Source organism: Megalops cyprinoides, chromosome 2 (assembly GCF_013368585.1).
Source record: "Megalops cyprinoides isolate fMegCyp1 chromosome 2, fMegCyp1.pri, whole genome shotgun sequence".
NCBI lineage: Eukaryota > Metazoa > Chordata > Actinopteri > Elopiformes > Megalopidae > Megalops > Megalops cyprinoides.
Genome location: NC_050584.1, coordinates 65,680,095 through 65,698,176, shown reverse-complemented (window position 1 = coordinate 65,698,176; position 18,082 = coordinate 65,680,095). Strand labels below are relative to the sequence as shown.

General features: G+C 41.5%; 1 protein-coding gene across 1 annotated transcript in view; it reads left to right on the top strand.

Moving 5' to 3' along the window:
• LOC118772232 overlaps positions 1 to 15,830 on the top strand; it is a 35,629-nt gene extending 19,799 nt beyond the window's left edge. The window contains exons 7-11 of the mRNA XM_036520536.1: positions 6,329 to 7,034; positions 9,358 to 10,047; positions 11,962 to 12,672; positions 14,047 to 14,814; positions 15,550 to 15,830. Of these exons, the coding sequence (XP_036376429.1) occupies positions 6,329 to 7,034; positions 9,358 to 10,047; positions 11,962 to 12,672; positions 14,047 to 14,814; positions 15,550 to 15,785 (3,111 nt within the window). The 3' untranslated portion in view covers positions 15,786 to 15,830. The remainder of the gene's footprint in view (positions 1 to 6,328; positions 7,035 to 9,357; positions 10,048 to 11,961; positions 12,673 to 14,046; positions 14,815 to 15,549) is intronic.
• The last annotated feature ends 2,252 nt before the right edge of the window (positions 15,831 to 18,082 follow it).

The window sequence follows — 18,082 nt, the reverse complement described above, 5'->3', positions numbered from 1 at the left end:
ATACTGTAGAGCATTACATTTACATTTACATTTACATTTATTTATTTAGAAGACGCTTTTATCCAAAGCGACTTACAAAAGTGCATACAGCAAGTATAGCGACAGTACGGGGACAGGATGTGTACAGTTCCACAATGAGACAGTTCTCAGCTGAGAGCAAGGTCTGTTTGAGGACACAGTACTATTAGATTTGTACAATTACAGCCTATAGGGGAACTAATACGATACACTTTCTAACGGCGGACTTCAACAACTTCAAACAGCGCAATGAGCGTCAGGGTAAAGGCGGCAACAAGAAACAATTTAAAAAGCAAAGCAATTTACAACAGCACTGATGGGGGGGGGGAGCAGCAATTGTGTGTTGGGTCAGTCCAGGTAGAGTCTGAAGAGGTGCGTCTTCAGGCCCCGTCTGAAGGAATGGGGTGAAGAAGCTGTCCGTAGCGAGACAGGGAGTTCGTTCCACCATTACGTGTAGATCGGACCAAAAATGTAAATCTATCAAGATTTCAGGCTGTAACAGAACAAAATGTGGTGAAATCCAAGAGGAGTTAATACTTTCTACAGCCACTGTACATACACTACTGTACAGGTTGGCTGTATCAGGGGTAAAAGAAAATAAGTATTAATAATACAGTCATTAGTAATTAGATCATATCAGAATATTTTTCTGTTATCATACAGTTAATAAATACACATTAGGCCAGGATATGTTCTGTACTCATACATTAAAAACACATTAGGTCAGAATATGTTCTGTAACTCCCATGACTTTGTCATGTGATGGCTGAGTGAAACTTGTTTGCACATACCCCTGTTGATAAGTGTGCATGCACTTGTGAGTCTGCCTGACCACAGAGTGGGTAACCAACACAGGAAGGAGACATTCAGAGCACGGCATTGTGCTTGATAGCACCATTTTCTCTGTGAAAATTTTCACTGCTTTAAATACATCAGGATACAACACACTCATGAAAATAGAAATGTATTGCATGTCATGTGCTCATAGAGTGAGCAGGAGAACCTCAGATCTCCTTTTCCACACTGGGACCACACTACATCTACAGCAAAAAAAAACCCTCTCTTTAATTCATTAGTGCTCTAAGCTGGTATAAGGGTGATACAGAGAGGCCAGTGGTGATATTACTGTCAGCCATTTAAATCTTATTTATACTTTCATTCACTCTAATTTAGTCTTATGATATATAGAAACATGATCTATGAAAAGGTATGTCTTTGCGCCTGTTTGAGAAGAGGGGTTGTGAGGGGGGTGGAGATGCACAGGTTTGGGAATCAGATTGAGCAAAGCAGTGACAGCATCAGCACTTTGATGGGAAGATGTTTTGCAGTTTTGTTGCAGAACTTTGTGGCCTGGCAGTTCACTAAATAAGTTTGTTTTAAGCAGGAAGTCCCCTGTGTTTGAGTTCTCATCTATATGTGCCAGCCTGACCACAGAAAGATAACGAAAAACAGTGGGGCAAATACTGAGCAGTGCTAGTGCATCTTTTTGTGAGAGGTTATGTCATTTTACAAATAAAGATCCAGTAATAAATCCAGTTGTATCTTATTTGTCCATTTTGTTACAAATGATCAAAAATGTTTGCATGTTTTGCACTTTCCTACTTGATTCATTTGTGCTCTAAACTGGTAATTTACTCTTCGGATAAGTTGAAACATGATCTATGAAAAGGCATGTCTTTGCACCTGTTTGAGAAGAGGGTTGTCTTTGCACCCGTTTGAGAAGAGGGATTGTGAAGGGGGTTGGGGATGTACAGGTTTGGGAATCACATGAGTAAAGTAGTGACAGCATCAGCACTTTGGTGAGAAAATGTTTTGCAGGTTTTTTCAACAGTTTGTGGTCTGGCAGCTCAGTTTCATGTCAGCAGGAAGTTTGGGTTCTCATGTGTATGTGCCAGTCTGATCACAGGAAAACATGGCAGGCAAATACTGAGCAATGCTACTGTCTGTTTTTATCAATGGTTTTGTTGTTTTTAAAAATAAGGATCCAGTAACAAATCAAGTTGTATTATGTTTATAGATACAAATCTCTAAAAATGTGTGTATCACTTTCCTATTGATGTGGATTTGAAAGGAAAATGTGAAACTGAAGTTGTGTTTTGTACAGAGAGAGAAGTGAGCACAGGGATTCATCACGCAACTTGGTAAGTTTGAGACAGTATGAGACAATAGAGAATATGGGCTTTAGTGTTTGCAATCAGTATTGTAAATCAATTGTTAATTCAAGGCTGTTCCAATTTTATCTAATCATATGATTACATTTTTACCAGACACTCATCACTTATATATAAATATATTCTAAACTGTGTACAGCCATTCCTGAGGAAGGAAAGTCTCCAGTTCTTTAAGAGTTGAAGGAGGTAGAAATATACTCCTTTATAAGAACATTACCTTTTGTGATTGAACTTCCCTTAAAAGTACAATGATGTTTAGATTTTGTGTTTGGGGAGGCCGTATAAGTTCTTTGAGTTCATCCTGGTGAAAATGAAAGCATTTATCAGGAATCCATTTAGGAGTGTGTATTGGGGTGTTACCATCTTGGAATATGGGATCATCTTGGGGAAACAATGTTTGCACTTGGCTGCCTTAGCATGTAACAGATCCATCACCATGTTTAACAGCTGGGAACAGGCAAAGTGGGTTGAAGGCTTCCTTTAGTTGTCTATAAATAAAAACCCATCCAGATGTCTGAAGAAGAGTAAAAGATGACCTATCAGACCACATTACTTTCTTCCACAAAAGTCCAAGTTTTGTGCTCATCACTCCAGGTTATGAATTTCTGAATGGCAGAACTACCATAAATATCAGCTTTGTGAAACTCACAACATTGTTTTTCTTGTGAAACTGAGGGTGCAGCTCCTTCAGCTACCCTTTTCTGTTGGCGCAGCCCCCTAGCCTTTGACTAGGTCGAACTGCAAGGCAGCAGCATTATTTCACCCATAGCTGGGGGAGGGATTGGTATAGGGCCTAGGTATAGGTATATGTACCAAATACCTTTTGCTGGGTCCCTACTCCTCCAACTGATATGTGTACTGACTGAGGACCTTCTAGGGAATCAAGATGTTTTGAATTTTGGATTTTGAATTTTTAGTGCATTTCTGAAGAATTCCAAAATGAAACTGTGTTCAAATGTTCAAAATCGCATCAAGCTTATAGCACACCTACTGCCAATGGAACATGTGCTTCCTCCCACTGTAGTGTCCTTTAACCTTTACTGTCATTAGATTGCTAAAGCTCATATTCAGATTAAAGTTGATGTACCTTATGATGCAATTACACCCACAGGACCAAGCTATGGGAAACAATGTAGGAAACACTGGGTACATTTGCTTTTAAAATCAAACCAGTTCATGAAAATAAACATACCCTTATGGCCAGTCTGGTCACCGGCCTCTGGTTCTCTGTGGTGAGAATTAATGAGGCACGACACAGAATTCTCACTATACTTTTCAAAAACAGCGTTACAACAAATAAAAATGAATAATTCCAGATAATTAATGAAAAAGACAGAGGGAAGTGCTTTATATAAAAACCCTACACAGAGAAAAAGGCACATACTGGCACTCAGGGAAACACAGAGCACACAAACACCTTCACTTCATCTCCCTGCATCAAGAACACAGACTCTACCAGAAGAGGCTCCATTCTGTGGGATTGTCTGTGAGTGTTACAGACTGCAGTGCTTTTACAGAGAGCTGCTGCTTGCTGGGAAGACTGGGACAAGGGAGAGAGGTGCTGTTTCAGCCAGGTAGGTGCAGAAACTCTCTTTTTCTATATATCTCTCTAAACTGTAACAGACAGCATAAAAAGCGGTAGAAATACATAATTAATTAGACCACTGATTCTCAATCCTGATCCTGGGGCCCCCCTGCTCTGCACGTTTTCCATCTTTCCCTGCTCTACCTGCCTGACTGAACTCATCAGTGGCACTTTTGACTAGCTGAGCACACCTGATATAATCACTAATTTCAATCAGGTGTGTTTGGAGTAAGGATAGATAGAAGATATGTAGGACAGCCGGGCTCCAGGAGTAGGATTGAGAAATACTGAATTAGATTGTGACAATCCAAAATCAAAATGTAATGTTATTTTTAATAATACATTATATAACATAACTCATTTACTGATAGTGCTGAGAATTATGTGTATGAGTAAATTATGTCTGTGCTAAATCAATGTAATTGTGGAAGAATCAAACCTGTGCGTTCTGTGTTTGTTAAATGTTTGCATTCAAAGCATTAATTGCTGCATTCAAAATGTTAACTACTGTAGTTAATAATGGAAGAACAAAATAAAACCATGAGGGGTGTGCTTCACTGAATTCAGCCTCAGCATTCCCTGATAGACAGGAAGAGAAGAATAACTTATCTGCTTGTACAAGTAGAGAGGACGGTAAACACCATGAACCAGGAAAACAGACACCAGTCAAACAGCTCTAAGGCACTGCGATCTCGGTTTACCTCCAAACTGCATGAAATGCAGAATCTACAAGGAGGCAGGAGGTAGAAACCATCTGAAAGCTAATTTAAACAGCCACACTTACAGGTTTCTTATTAAACCAGCATTGCAGAAACAGACCCTCTGCTTCCACAGTTTGAATAGTAGAGGTGGGCTGTTAATCAAAATATACAATACACAGACCTGACTGGTACCTGTAACAGTGCAAAGGCAGGTATTGTTTTATATTAGTAGAAGACATGGGGAGGTATGGATTATTAATGCTGATTTCATACTAAAACCTTTATCAACCTGATTTACCTTCAGCATACCTGTGTCTTCTTCCTCCACACCCTCTTCTCAGAAGGCTCTGTGCAGGCATGCCGCTCCAGTCTGACCAGTAATACAGAGTTCCCACCATGTCTGCAAAGTGTGATCACTTTAAACATCCTTTATACTTCTGTGCATTCAGATAAGACAGGGAAATGATTGCATGTTAAATGTAATGGATAACTAGAGTCTAATTAATAATATTACTGTTGTTCCTACTGAGCAATGCTGTGTGATGAATAAATGATATCATGTAGATTGTGAAATATCTGCATAGTAACAGAGTCTAAATTCCATGTTTAGAGCTATGACACATGGAATGTAGGCCTTGATATTGCCAAGAAAGGAGTCACATATTTGAAATTGTATTGATTCTGAAGTGTAAACAAGACTTTTATTGTTTAAATTTATTTAATCAATCTAACCAGAAATAGAGTTCCCACAATACCTGCAGGGTGTGATCACTTTTAAACATCCCTAATACTCCTGTGCATTCAAAGAAGAGAGGAAAATATCTGTATGTTAAATGCAATGGATAGCTACAGTCAGATTATGAATATTTCTGTTGTTTAGAGAGTGAGTGATGAATAAATTATATCATATCGACTGTTAAATATGTGCATAAAAATAGAGCTTTTGTGCAGTATGGAGTACTCCATGGTTTGAGTGAGGAAACACGAAACACTGATCTTGAGATACAGATTGCAAAAAAAGGAGTCATGTCTGAATTTGTACATGTAGAGTTTAAAATGTTTTTTTTAAAAAGTCATGTATTTTAACCGATAGTTTTTGCGCTTTTGCAAATTCCACACAGAGTTCCATTTAAAATGATCTGAAGCTTCTGAGAGGTTCAGTCCTACAGCCCAGACCTGGGTTTGAGTCTGAGTCGTACCGTTCGGCAAACAGGGATTCTGCAGTGGCACAGTGTAACTGGCCTTGTCCTGCTGGGGTAGGGAGGGTTATGCTGGTCAGGGTTCCCTCATCACTCCACTCTCAGCACCCTGACTCTGTGAGTCACTCAGATGACTTCAGGGAGATGCACTGATCCTCAGTTCAGTGTTTGCTCCTGTGGTGCGTGGGGAAGCCAGCGGTGAGGAGAGCTTAATGTACAGATGGAGACTACAAGCTCATGGGGATAGAGGGGGGAGTTCAGAAAAATGAAAAATGAAATGCTTTTCAGAATTGAATGATGATTGTTTTTTCTGAGGCAACCATGCTAATTATTATTATTACTACAGAGAACACAGAAGAGTCTGTGAGCCAAGAGGAGAACAGAGAGAGACAGAGAGGGACAGAGATGGCAGCTGGTGGTGTAACCTCCCTTCAGAGTGAGTCTTGATTCTTTGTGACAACAAAAAAATGTCTTAAATCCTTATTACTTTCCATATTAATAATATATTGGTAATACTCTACAATACTAACTCCAATACTAACACTGGTGTATTGATCCTTGGACTGCTGTCAGAGCAGTATATTGTATTGTATATAATGTATATTAACACCACTGCTGAGGAGTGAATTGCGTTCTTTTTCTCTAACAGTGAAGGAACACCATCTCTCAGAGCTGAGGATTGTGCTGCTGGGGGTGAGATTTGCTGGGAAGAGTTCAGCAGGAAACACCATCCTGGGCAGAGAAGAATTTGAGTCTGGAAGAAAAACTTCACAGTGTGTGAAGAGACAGGGTGAAGTAGCTGGGAGGCAGCTCACTGTGATCGACACACCAGGCTGGTGGACAAATTATACTGTGGAGAGCACTCCAGAGTTGGATAAACAGGAGATTGTGCGCAGTGTGTCTCTGTGTCCCCCAGGACCCCACGCTCTCTTCCTGGTTATTAATGTGAGCACATCATTCACAGGAAGACATAGAAGATCAGTGGAGGAACACCTGGAACTTTTCAGTAAGAGAGTGTGGAGACACACTATAGTGCTCTTCACCAAGGGAGACTGGCTGGGAGACACAACCATTGAGCAGCGCATTGAGGCTGAAGGGAAGGCCCTCCAGTGGCTTGTAGAGAAATGTGGGAACAGGTATCATGTTCTCAACAATCTGAACAGGGCTGATGGCACTCAGGTCACAGAGCTGCTGGAGAAGATAGAGGAGATGGTGGCAGGACATGGTGGCTGTCACTATGAAATGGACAGAAAGGTCTTACAGGAGGTGGAAGAGAAGAGGAGGGCAGTGGAAGAAAGAGCAAAACAGAGGCTGATGAAGTTGCAGAAACAGAAGAAGACTCTCAGAGAGCTTTATAAGGGTGGGTTGATTTTGTCTTTGATACTTAATCTGCATTCATAACTGTGCAATTATGCAATAAGTTATTATATCATCCAGTTTTATTACATTATTGATCGTTAGAAGCTTTAATGAGAACTGTCTCTGTACCACTGTGACATCTACAAACCTGATTGAAAGATCTCAAAAATATTGTTTTGAGTTTAGGAGTGCCAAAAGCTATAAGGTTGTGATTTTCTCCTGCACTTTTGGTAAGAAAGATTGGTTGATATCGGATTGAATGAACAAGCTGATTTTTTATATGATGCAAGCACTCTGCTGAGTTTGTTTGGTTCAATAGGAGAGAAAGAGTCCAGACAATGAGCAGCTTTAAGAGAGATAACAGAGTAAAGGGAGTGGGTTCATTCATTTCATTTTGTTTGTTCTATTTTCTGTTGAAAAAATTGCAAAAATCATTTCTGTTGGTGCCCAAGGGACAGTTAAAATACCGCACACAGCTGTGCATTTGTTAATTTAGCATCAAAATGCAGTTCAGGATTGTGATTTTGTTACACTCAATTGCACTGAAATAATTGGTAATTTTACAGGCCAGAGACAATGTCTACATGTACATTATAACCTTACAATCAAAACCTTATTTGCAGTGACCGCTAGATCTGATAGGAGCACAAAAAATCTGTAACGGCTCAGACAAGGACTCAGTCGCGGACCACGGGAGCTTCGGGTTCCAGGCAGGTTTATTGTTTATTGTAAACAAAGTCGTAGTACAAAGACAAGCAGGGTCGAGGACCAGGCAGGCAGGCTATCAGGCGATTGGGCAAGGCGGCAGGCAGGAACTTGGTTGGGACTCGGGCAAGGTCGGAAACCAGGAATCGCACAGACAGAGAAGAAACCGGCGGGGCCGAAACAGGCGAAAAAACACACTGTGACGAACTAGCAAACAAGACAGAAACAAGCAGGGTAGAAACAGGGCTGGGCTGATGAGGGGACTGGAAACAGGTGTGCTGGCAGGCAGGTGGAAATGATCAGGAGGGCGGAGACAGGGCGGAGAGCGGGGCAGGGCTGGAACACAAGGAAAAACAACAAACAAAAGCACATGGACAGGGAAAAAACAAAAACACCACAGCTAGGGAGGCGGAGTACTGACAAAATCTGTCTAGTACATCATCATGGAGTGCAGTCCTAACAGGAAGACTGCTGCTAGCTACGTTCGCCACTCTGTGTACAATTAAAAAACTAGAATGTGCCCAATTTGAAAAAGACTTAAGAGTAATAGTTGACCAAAACTTAACAGGATCTAGGCAGTGTGCTGTAGCAGTCAAAAGGCCAACAGGATGCTGGGATATATAGCCAAAAGTATTGATTATAAATCTAAGGAGGTTATATTGAAATTATACAATTCTTTAGTCAGACCTCACTTGGAATATTGTGCGCAGTTCTGGGCACCGCAATATAAGAAAGATTTTGAGGCTCTTGAAAAAGTTCAAAGGCAACTAAATTAGTTCCTTGCATGAAATATAAAAGCTATGTGGAAAGACTCAAGTTACTTAACCTATTTAGACTTACCAAGAGGAGACTTAGGGGTGATCTATTAGAGGTTTTTAAAGTTAAACGGACTCAATAAGGTTAACAACAATAATTTTTTTAATGTGAGTTTTAGTGTGATATAAGGAAGTATTACTTTACACAAAGAGTTATCAATACATGGAATAGGTTGCCAACTCATGTAGTTGAGGCAGAGACCCTCTGGATTCTCTTTAATTGTAATGGCGAGCTTAGTCGGGATGAATGGCTTGTTCTCATCATAATATGTTCTTATGTTCTTATGTAAAAATTCTGCTTGCCTGATACATAAACATCATTGGGTAATTAAAATGATATATTCAACAATTATATGACATTATCTGTATTTTTTTTACACTCAATTACACTCAAATAATTGAGAACAATTTTGCGGCCAGAGACAATGTCTAAATGTACATCATAACCTTACAAACAAAACCTTATTTGCAGTGACTGCTAGATCTGATAGGAACACAAAAAAATCTATCTCTAGTACATCAGTATAGAGTCCAGTCCTAACAGAAAGACTGTTGACTGCTAGCTAGCTTTGCCACTTTGTTACATGTTCTGTGTTGGACTGGATGACGAACTGTCTCCTTTGCTACATAGCAACAAAAGGACGCTGGTGATGGTCAATGTATGTGTATTTCTGTGTGTGTGTGTGTGTGTACACACACACACACACACACACACACACATATATATGTATGAATCACACTCATGATGACAATTAAATAAATTATATTGTTTCTTTCTACCAGGGGACAAACATCGTCTCTCAGAGCTGAGGATTGTGCTGCTGGGGGGGAGACATGCTGGGAAGAGTTCAGCAGGAAACACCATCCTGGGCAGAGAGGAGTTTGAGTCTAGAATAAGAACTGCACAGTGTGTGAAGAGACAGGGTGAAGTAGCTGGGAGGCAGCTCACTGTGATCGACACACCAGGCTGGTGGAGGAATTTCTCTTTGAAGAATACTACAGAGCTGGATAAACAGGAGATTGTGCGCAGTGTGTCTCTGTGTCCCCCAGGACCGCACGCTCTCTTTCTGGTGGTTGATGTGAGTTCATCATTCACAGAAGCACACAGGAGAGCAGTGGAGGAACACCTGGAGCTTCTCAGTAAGAGAGTTTGGAGACACACTATAGTGCTGTTCACCAGGGGAGACTGGCTGGGAGACACAACCATTGAGCAGCACATTCAGACTGAAGGGGAGGCCCTCCAGTGGCTTGTAGAGAAATGTGGGAACAGGTATCATGTTCTCAACAATGAGAAGAGGGCTGATGGCACTCAGGTCACAGAGCTGCTGGAGAAGATAGAGGAGATGGTGGCAGGACATGGTGGCTGTCACTATGAAATGGACAGAATGCTCTTACAGGAGGTGGAAGAGAAGAGGAGGGCAGTGGAAGAAAGAGCGAAACAGAGGCTGATGAAGGTGCAAAAACAGCGGAAGACTCTCAGTGCATGTTTCAAAGGTATCTTCGTCCTCTGTTACACTAACTCTGAATTATTTATTGTGAAATATTTGCATATTATAAACACTGTCATTCAATATGCTGATCACATTTTAATTATGAAGTATAAGTTACTACTGAGTACTACAGGTTGATAGTCATATAGCTGTTCTTCACATACAGTATATCTGTTGTTCTTTTCTCCTGCGTTTCCATTGTGCTGTATACTGAGGTACAGAAACTCTGGTCCCAGGAGCATCAACCCTGAGTGTCTGTGTCCTACACAGTTACAGCACTGACACTCCAGGGAGGCCCTGCTGTTCACTCTAAATGCTCACTGTGTTTAGATCAGCCTCTATTGAGAGACTCTGATCAGAGCTCTGAGTGTGAGGTCCTGATGGTTCTCTCAGCTGAGCAAACCACCCTTCTGAGAGCCAGGTGGTCCCGCTTGGAGGCGCTCACCATCCAGGTGGTGATGCTCCCACTCAGGGTGCTCTTTATAGTGCAGGTGTAAAAGTTCTTGAGCACCTTGAGTGGGAGTTTGAAATGCCTGAGTCTCCGTAGATGGTAGAGGCGCTGGCGGGCTTTCTTCACCGGGGTGTTGATGTGACAGGACCAGGAGAGGTCCTGGGAGATGTGAACAGCCAGGTATTTGAAATTGTCCACCCTCTCTACCTGGGCCCTCTTTATGCTGAGAGGTTGGAGGTCCCTCTGCTGCTTTCTGCCAAAGTCCACTATCATCTCCTCGGTTTTGCCAACATTCAGCGAGAGGTTGTTCTGCTCACTCCAATCCACTAGCTGTTTGACCTTGGATCGGTAGGCAGACTCATCGTTGTTTGAGATGAGGCCCACCACTGCTGTGTCATCGGCAAACTTGATTATGATGCTGAAGACTGAAGTGGCCACACAGTCATTGGTGTACAAGGAGTACAGCAGGGGGCTCAGCACGCATCCTTGAGGGGCTCCGGTATTGAGGATGAGGGGAGTTGACACATGGTGGCCCACTTGTACCACCTGTGGTCTGCCGATCAGAAAGTTGAGGATCCACCTGCACAGCGAAGGGTGCAGGCCAAGATCACACAGTTTAGGGATCAGCCTGGGGGGGACTATGGTGTTAAACGCTGAGTTATAGTCAATAAACAGCAGTCTAACATCCCCTCTTGGTGTCCAGATGAGCCAGGGTGGTGTAAAGTATGCGGGCTATGGCATCGTCTACTATTGCTACAATTATGGCGCAATTTAGTTAGCTCTGTGTAATTCTCCATCTGCACACCCTACCTCTCAAAAAAACTGACGGTCTTGTATTTATACAGCATGATACATTTATTTAAGTGAAGTAAATAGGTCAATATTTTGTGATATGCACCCAGTGACCTGTCCTGTCTCAGTAACAGCTCTGTCCTGCAGAGGGCAGCAGGGAGCCAGGGAGGAATCCTGCAGGCAAAGGGTGCAGACCAGGACAGCAGTCCTCATTGGAGGCACTCAAGCAAAAGCAGAATCACATACACACAGTACCAAAAACATCATGAAATCATTCACGGGGTGGATCATTTAAAATTTAGAAATTTCAAAGGAAAAATCAGCCCACTGTTATGGTAATGTTCTCTTTTCTCATAGATATAAATGCACAGCCCTCCTGGCTGAATTCCAAATTGTTAATCATGAATTCACTGCTGTACCACATGATTCCACCCTTAGAGACAGCAGCTCATTTCAGAGCTGAATGTGTTTTAACACTCCTGATGAGGAATAAATCGTGTTTTTGAGTGCTTTGATTCTTAAGGACTCAAAAACTTTGTAAAACCTTGTTTTACTGTCAATATTAGGAATGCAATTGCTAATACATAGCAATATAAACACTAGCGTATTGATCATTTACTGAAATAATTGTATGTTAGCATTCCTAATATGGACTCTGTTGTTTCTCTCTAAAAGTGAAGGAACATCATCTCTCAGAGTCGAGGATTGTGCTGCTTGGAGGGAGACATGCTGGGAAGAGTTCGGCAGGAAACACCATCCTGGGCAGAGAGGAGTTTGAGTCTGGAATAAGAACTGCACAGTGTGTGAAGAGACAGGGTGAAGTAGCTGGGAGGCAGCTCACTGTGATCGACACACCAGGCTGGAGGAGGAATAATTCTGTGAAGAAAACTCCAGAGCTGGATAAACAGGAGATGGTGCGCAGTGTGTCTCTGTGTCCCCCAGGACCCTACGCTCTCTTCCTGGTCGTTAATGTGAGCTCATCATTCACAGAGACATACAGAAGATCAGTGGAGGAACACCTGGAGCTTCTCAGTGAGAGAGTCTGGAGACACACTATAGTGCTGTTCACTTACGGAGATTGGCTGGGAGACACAACCATTGAGCAGCGCATTGAGGCTGAAGGGAAGGCCCTCCAGTGGCTTGTAGAGAAATGTGGGAACAGGTATCATGTTCTCAACAATGAGAACAGGGCTGATGGCACTCAGGTCACAGAGCTGCTGGAGAAGGTAGAGGAGATGGTGGCAGGACATGGTGGCTGTCACTATGAAATGGACAGAATGCTCTTACAGGAGGTGAAAGAGAAGAGGAGGGCAGTGGAAGAAAGAGCGAAACAGAGGCTGATGAAGGTGCAGAAACACAGGAAGACTCTCAGGGCACTTTTCCAAGGTGTGTTTATTTTCTCTTTCACACATGAATTTCAGTGTTTTAACCATTTGTCATACCATGCTGCCATTATCAAGGTAATATACACTAGACTATTTTAAGTTGTGCCTGAGCAACATTAGGAATGGATTATTATACAATTCTCTACTTTCTGTTATAATCCTGGTGTTATTGAGGCTTATATTCAGAGCTTCTGCTGTTTGTCAGCTTAAATGGAGGAAGTTTGCTGCACATAGAGGTTCTCCATTTTCTAAAATGTATGCTGTTCCTATAGTACAGCTGATATTGCATTCTACCTGTAGTTTGATTGAATGGATCTCCTGATGGTGGCATTGATGACATTGTTGACTACATGGTGCTGTGGATGCAGTTAATGTGAACTCACAGACAGCAGAATTGACAGCTGACTGGGAAACAGACCTCCCTCACAGTGTGCCGGAATGACCCAGTGCTATAGAGGGACAAGGAATCCATCACCTTGATAGCAACAAGTGGGGAATATATGCATGGGATCAGCCATCAATCATATAGCTGAATACCCATTGTAAAATGGATGATGTTTAGCCATTTTATAACTCACACTTGATTCTTCCTTAATAGTCTGCTGCAGCCAGTTTATCATTCTTGTTGGGAGGCCTGTCTAACTGGAACTGTATTAATATTGTGCTTGGCTGTCTATGTTTCAGCATTTTGCCCACTGTTTGTTGGATTAACTATTTATTGAGAGCTATTTTCTACATTTTTTGTTTCATTACGTCTGATTGGGGATTGACCACAGTTAGTTTAGATTTTTTTAACTCCAGGTTGAATACAGCCCCTACTGTCATTGAAATCATTAACAATGTTAATTAACACTTGGTGTTCGAACCATATTTCATATTTATTGAAATAAATATGTCTTTCATATTTTACAATTAGTGTTGATTATTAACCCCCTGTCAGGGAAGATACTGCAGTGTTCTTCACTCTCCTATGGAGGTAAAAGATCTTTGCATTTCAGAGTTGAAATTTTATGTGTTTTGAATACTGTAACACATTATCGCCAGTTTAGAGTTCTTTTCAATTATTAAAAATTAAACATTGCATTAAATAGATTTCAATGGCATTTTTTCAGTTATTTGCAGATAAAGCTGAAAAATGCCAGCTCTACATATAAACCATACAAACTACACTTAAAATTCAGCCAAAGCAACAGCATATGGGAAGACAAGATCTGCACTGCATGTGAAGGGTATCATTACCCTCCATGACCACACTACTATTCTACGCCGCTCCACACTTACACAGAGCAGCTCATCTTACAGCTGACTGTTTTTTTCACAGATGATGAGAAATAATAAATTGTGATTTATTTTATTTCTTTCTCTCTTACAGAAGGGGAACACCGTCTCTCAGAGCTGAGGATTGTGCTGCTGGGGTGGAGACATGCTGGGAAGAGTTCAGCAGGAAACACCATCCTGGGCAGAGAGGAGTTTGAGTCTGAAATAAGAACTGCACAGTGTGTGAAAAGACAGGCTGAAGTAGCTGGGAGGCAGATCACTGTGATCGACACACCAAGCTGGAGGAGGAATAATTCTGTGCAGGACACTCCAGAGCTGGATAAACAGGAGATTGTGCGCAGTGTGTCTCTGTGTCCCCCAGGACCCTCCGCTCTCTTCCTGGTTATTAATGTGAGCTCTTCACTCACAGAAACACACAGGAGATCAGTGGAGGAACACCTGGAGCTTCTCAGTGAGAGAGTCTGGAGACACACTATAGTGCTGTTCACCTGGGGAGACTGGCTGGGAGACACAACCATTGAGCAGCACATTGAGGCTGAAGGGAAGGCCCTCCAGTGGCTTGTAGAGAAATGTGGGAGCAGGTATCATGTTCTCAACAATAAGAACAGGGCTGATGGCACTCAGGTCACAGAGCTGCTGGAGAAGATAGAGGAGATGGTAGCCAGAAACAGGGGCAGTCACTTCACCATATTGGACAGAGAAGGAAGTGAATTAAGCTTGAGAAAGAATCTTGAAGAGGAATGGAGCAGAAGAGAGGAGGAGCTGATAGAGAGGATGTCGAAGGTGGTGGTCCGCTCAGAGACAGAGGGATCCACTCTGCCAGTCAGGAAGAGGAGGGGCAGCATGGAGCGTCATCCCCCCACTAGTGAGTTTGGGTCTTTATCTTTCTATAGATCACATTTCACAACATTTACAATTCAGCCGGACAGGAACAGCTTGATCACCCCTTCCTCACTTTGTACTCATTAAACATTAAAACAAAGATTTTAACTTATTAATTGTTAACTGTGAACAATTATTTCAATTGTAACTGGTTTGTTTGATGTACAGTTAACAGTTGTGAAGGTTTACCTATATGTCACTAATCTAATTTACTGTATGTCTTATACTCCTTCCTTTGTGTGAAAATGATGGGACTGTAGCTCCACTGAGAAAAGCAATAATTAAACAACAATTATGAGAAAACACATTTAACATACACTTCCTAATCTGAGTGAAGATGGTTAGCATATATTAGAAATACACTGTAGGCTGTACACTGTAGTACACTGTAGCAGGCATCAGTGTACAGGTGAGATCCTTGTGTTTGCAGAGCAGCTTAAGATCCCTGTGGGGAAATCTGTGAATACAGTACTGTGCTGAACATAGGCTGAAGCACACTTAATGTAATATAAAATCTGAGAAAACGGAGTGTTGTAAATACTCAAAACCATGAATGTACAATGAATGAACAGAGAGGCCCTCCTACACAATGACTCATTGTCTCAGGGATATTATTTGTCAATTTGTTAGGGAATATATTTGCATAGTGTCTCTGTGAATGCAATATATTATAACTTGCATTGTAACAGGGCTTGTTGTTGCTGTTCTTGTGTTACAGTGAGTAGCAGGACTCCAGCCCCCTCTGAAGCAGGCAGCTCTGTGTGGGATGAAGAATTGGCTCATAAATCGGTCAGAGAGAAGGTGTCATGGTGGCTGAGAAAGACTCAGCCAGAGAGCTCAGCATCATCTGGATATGGAACAGGGAGCTCTGTACTGAGTGAGACAGAGATGTCTGACCTGATGAAACTGGAAGAGGACAGTGATGCTGACACTCTGGAGGGTGACATGGACTAAACGCTGCTTTCCACTGCCACCATGTGGTAGTTTGTATAACTACTACATAACCTGTAGAATACAAAAACGTAAAAACAACATGAACTGAAGCTTTCATTTGTGGATTTGGAAATGAGGCGCTCCCAGCGTTAAGCACCATTCCAGTCTGTAGTCATCAGTATGAAGTGGCTCAACATCAGCCCTGAAAAAAGCCTGTGATGAAGGGAAAATCTACAGGAGCCCAGAAAGGACATCCCAGAAACCACCACAACAACATCTAAGAGCTCTATATTTATGCTTCCTGAGAAAAAAGTCCCCAGACTGAGTAACTGAAGAGCTCAGATAGCAACACAGTTTCCCTCAGGAGCAGCAGGCAGAGTGAGCTCTCATTCACCTCCAAGCCAGATTCATACTGTGATACTGTGAAAATGATAAAAAATAAAACAAACTGTGTATTAATAGTTTAAGTGAAACACTGGATTTGTAAACTGTGTCACAGTGCCTCCTTTTTCTGTCATCAGAAGGGAAATTTAGAGAATTAATGGGTTTTTTGACCTCATAGATCACATGGTTTAGTTCTGATCAGTGATTTGTCAGCTACATAAGGGTCTGCTTTTACTGAGTTGTCCGACATTTTTTTGTACAGGCATGTTACCTAACCATATTCAGCAACCTAGCAACTGTTCGTCAGGAAGAACATATCCTCATATTCCGCTAATCTGAGATCAGAGACAAGCAAGCCATATGCTATTCAAGAACTACAAAGTTAAAAGAAAAATGCAGTAATTGCTTTCTTCTTTAAAGTCCCAGTTAAGATAGCAACGTGCACTTCATTCAACAGTCTCAGCAATTAGATAGATGTGAAAAATACATGTATTTCTCAAATTCAAAGAAAATATTTTGAGCCATTTTTTACGCAACTGTTTTATTGAAGTATATTCAATCTGCATCTAACAACAATTTAAATAAATTCAGTGTTTAAGAATAAAAGTATTTTTCAATAAAAGTAAATGAAAAATGCAGAGTGGCTACTAATTATCAATAATGTTCATACACTGGACACAACACTGAAACCCTGTAACTGTGGAACAACAGTGGACACAAAAATGCATCTCAGTGGATAGCCACAGAATGCATATTAGCTTCCATGATTTGCATGAATCGAAAAAAAAAAATTGGCTGATATTGGTTGGGAAAGATTAAGCTAAGTACATAGATTCCTCTACACCAACAAGCTAGTCTGCATTTACTTCACTTTTTAGAAGGTTTGCTTACCTCTACCTGCTGATGGAAACACACAATCCCTCAATTTCCTCACATATATGGCAGTAATAGTGGGCTCCCTGGTTGCCATTGTGCCACTATGCAAACGCTGCTGTCTCCTGTGGAAGTTTATCATTATTGCCCCACAGCTACAATCACAGCTAGGTGGCGCTGTGGAATGGTGAAGTGTTGAACTAAACCACGATGACACACTTTCTAAACTCAACCCTGACTTTCTCTGCTGGAAGCTATGCATATGATGTGCCAGGTTTACTTGCAGAAAACTCATCCAAAAAAACGTGTCAGTATTTGACATGACCTAGTTCCTATATGCTTATCCACCACCACACACATCACAATTAAATTGTTCACAGTCCAATAAGTTTTACATGTTGTTCATAATTTCTGAGGAATATGTTATAACAAACAAGAATGGAATAGTATATTTTTACATGTTAAGTCTGCTGTTCTTGACCTTATTGGATCCATCCTTCCTCTATTATAAAGTATATAAACAAATTTAGATACTGACCTGAATCAAACTGACTGTTGATGACCATTTATTACTTAAATTGTGAAGTGGAAACCAGACATCATTGAGTGAATACTGTGACTAGAAAAATCAGTGTTTCCTAATTTATTTTTTTAAAAATTACCTACTCATTGAAGCAATGGTACCTATGTAGCCAGCTATTGCAAAAAGCAAATGCATGTACCTCACTGTAGTAAATCAATAGTTCATGTGCCAACTATTTAACCAGGCCTTACAATAACAGGCCTTTATGGGAGTTAGTGGGCTGTTTGAATGTTGGATTTTGCTGGACTTTAATTCATACAGTGCAGGAGCAGGGAGCACAGAGCTATTGATGCTGAAAGCAGTGTGTTACCAACTTCTGCAACATCCATCTGAGGACTGAGCAGCTGTGGAGCATCCAGCTGGAGTTTCAGAGTTTCCACACCATCCTGTGAGGTGCTCTCAGGTTCTGGAAGATCCTGTGTGGTGTTTCCCAGTTGCTCCATGCAGCTGGAGGTCGTCTTTCTCAACAACATCCAGC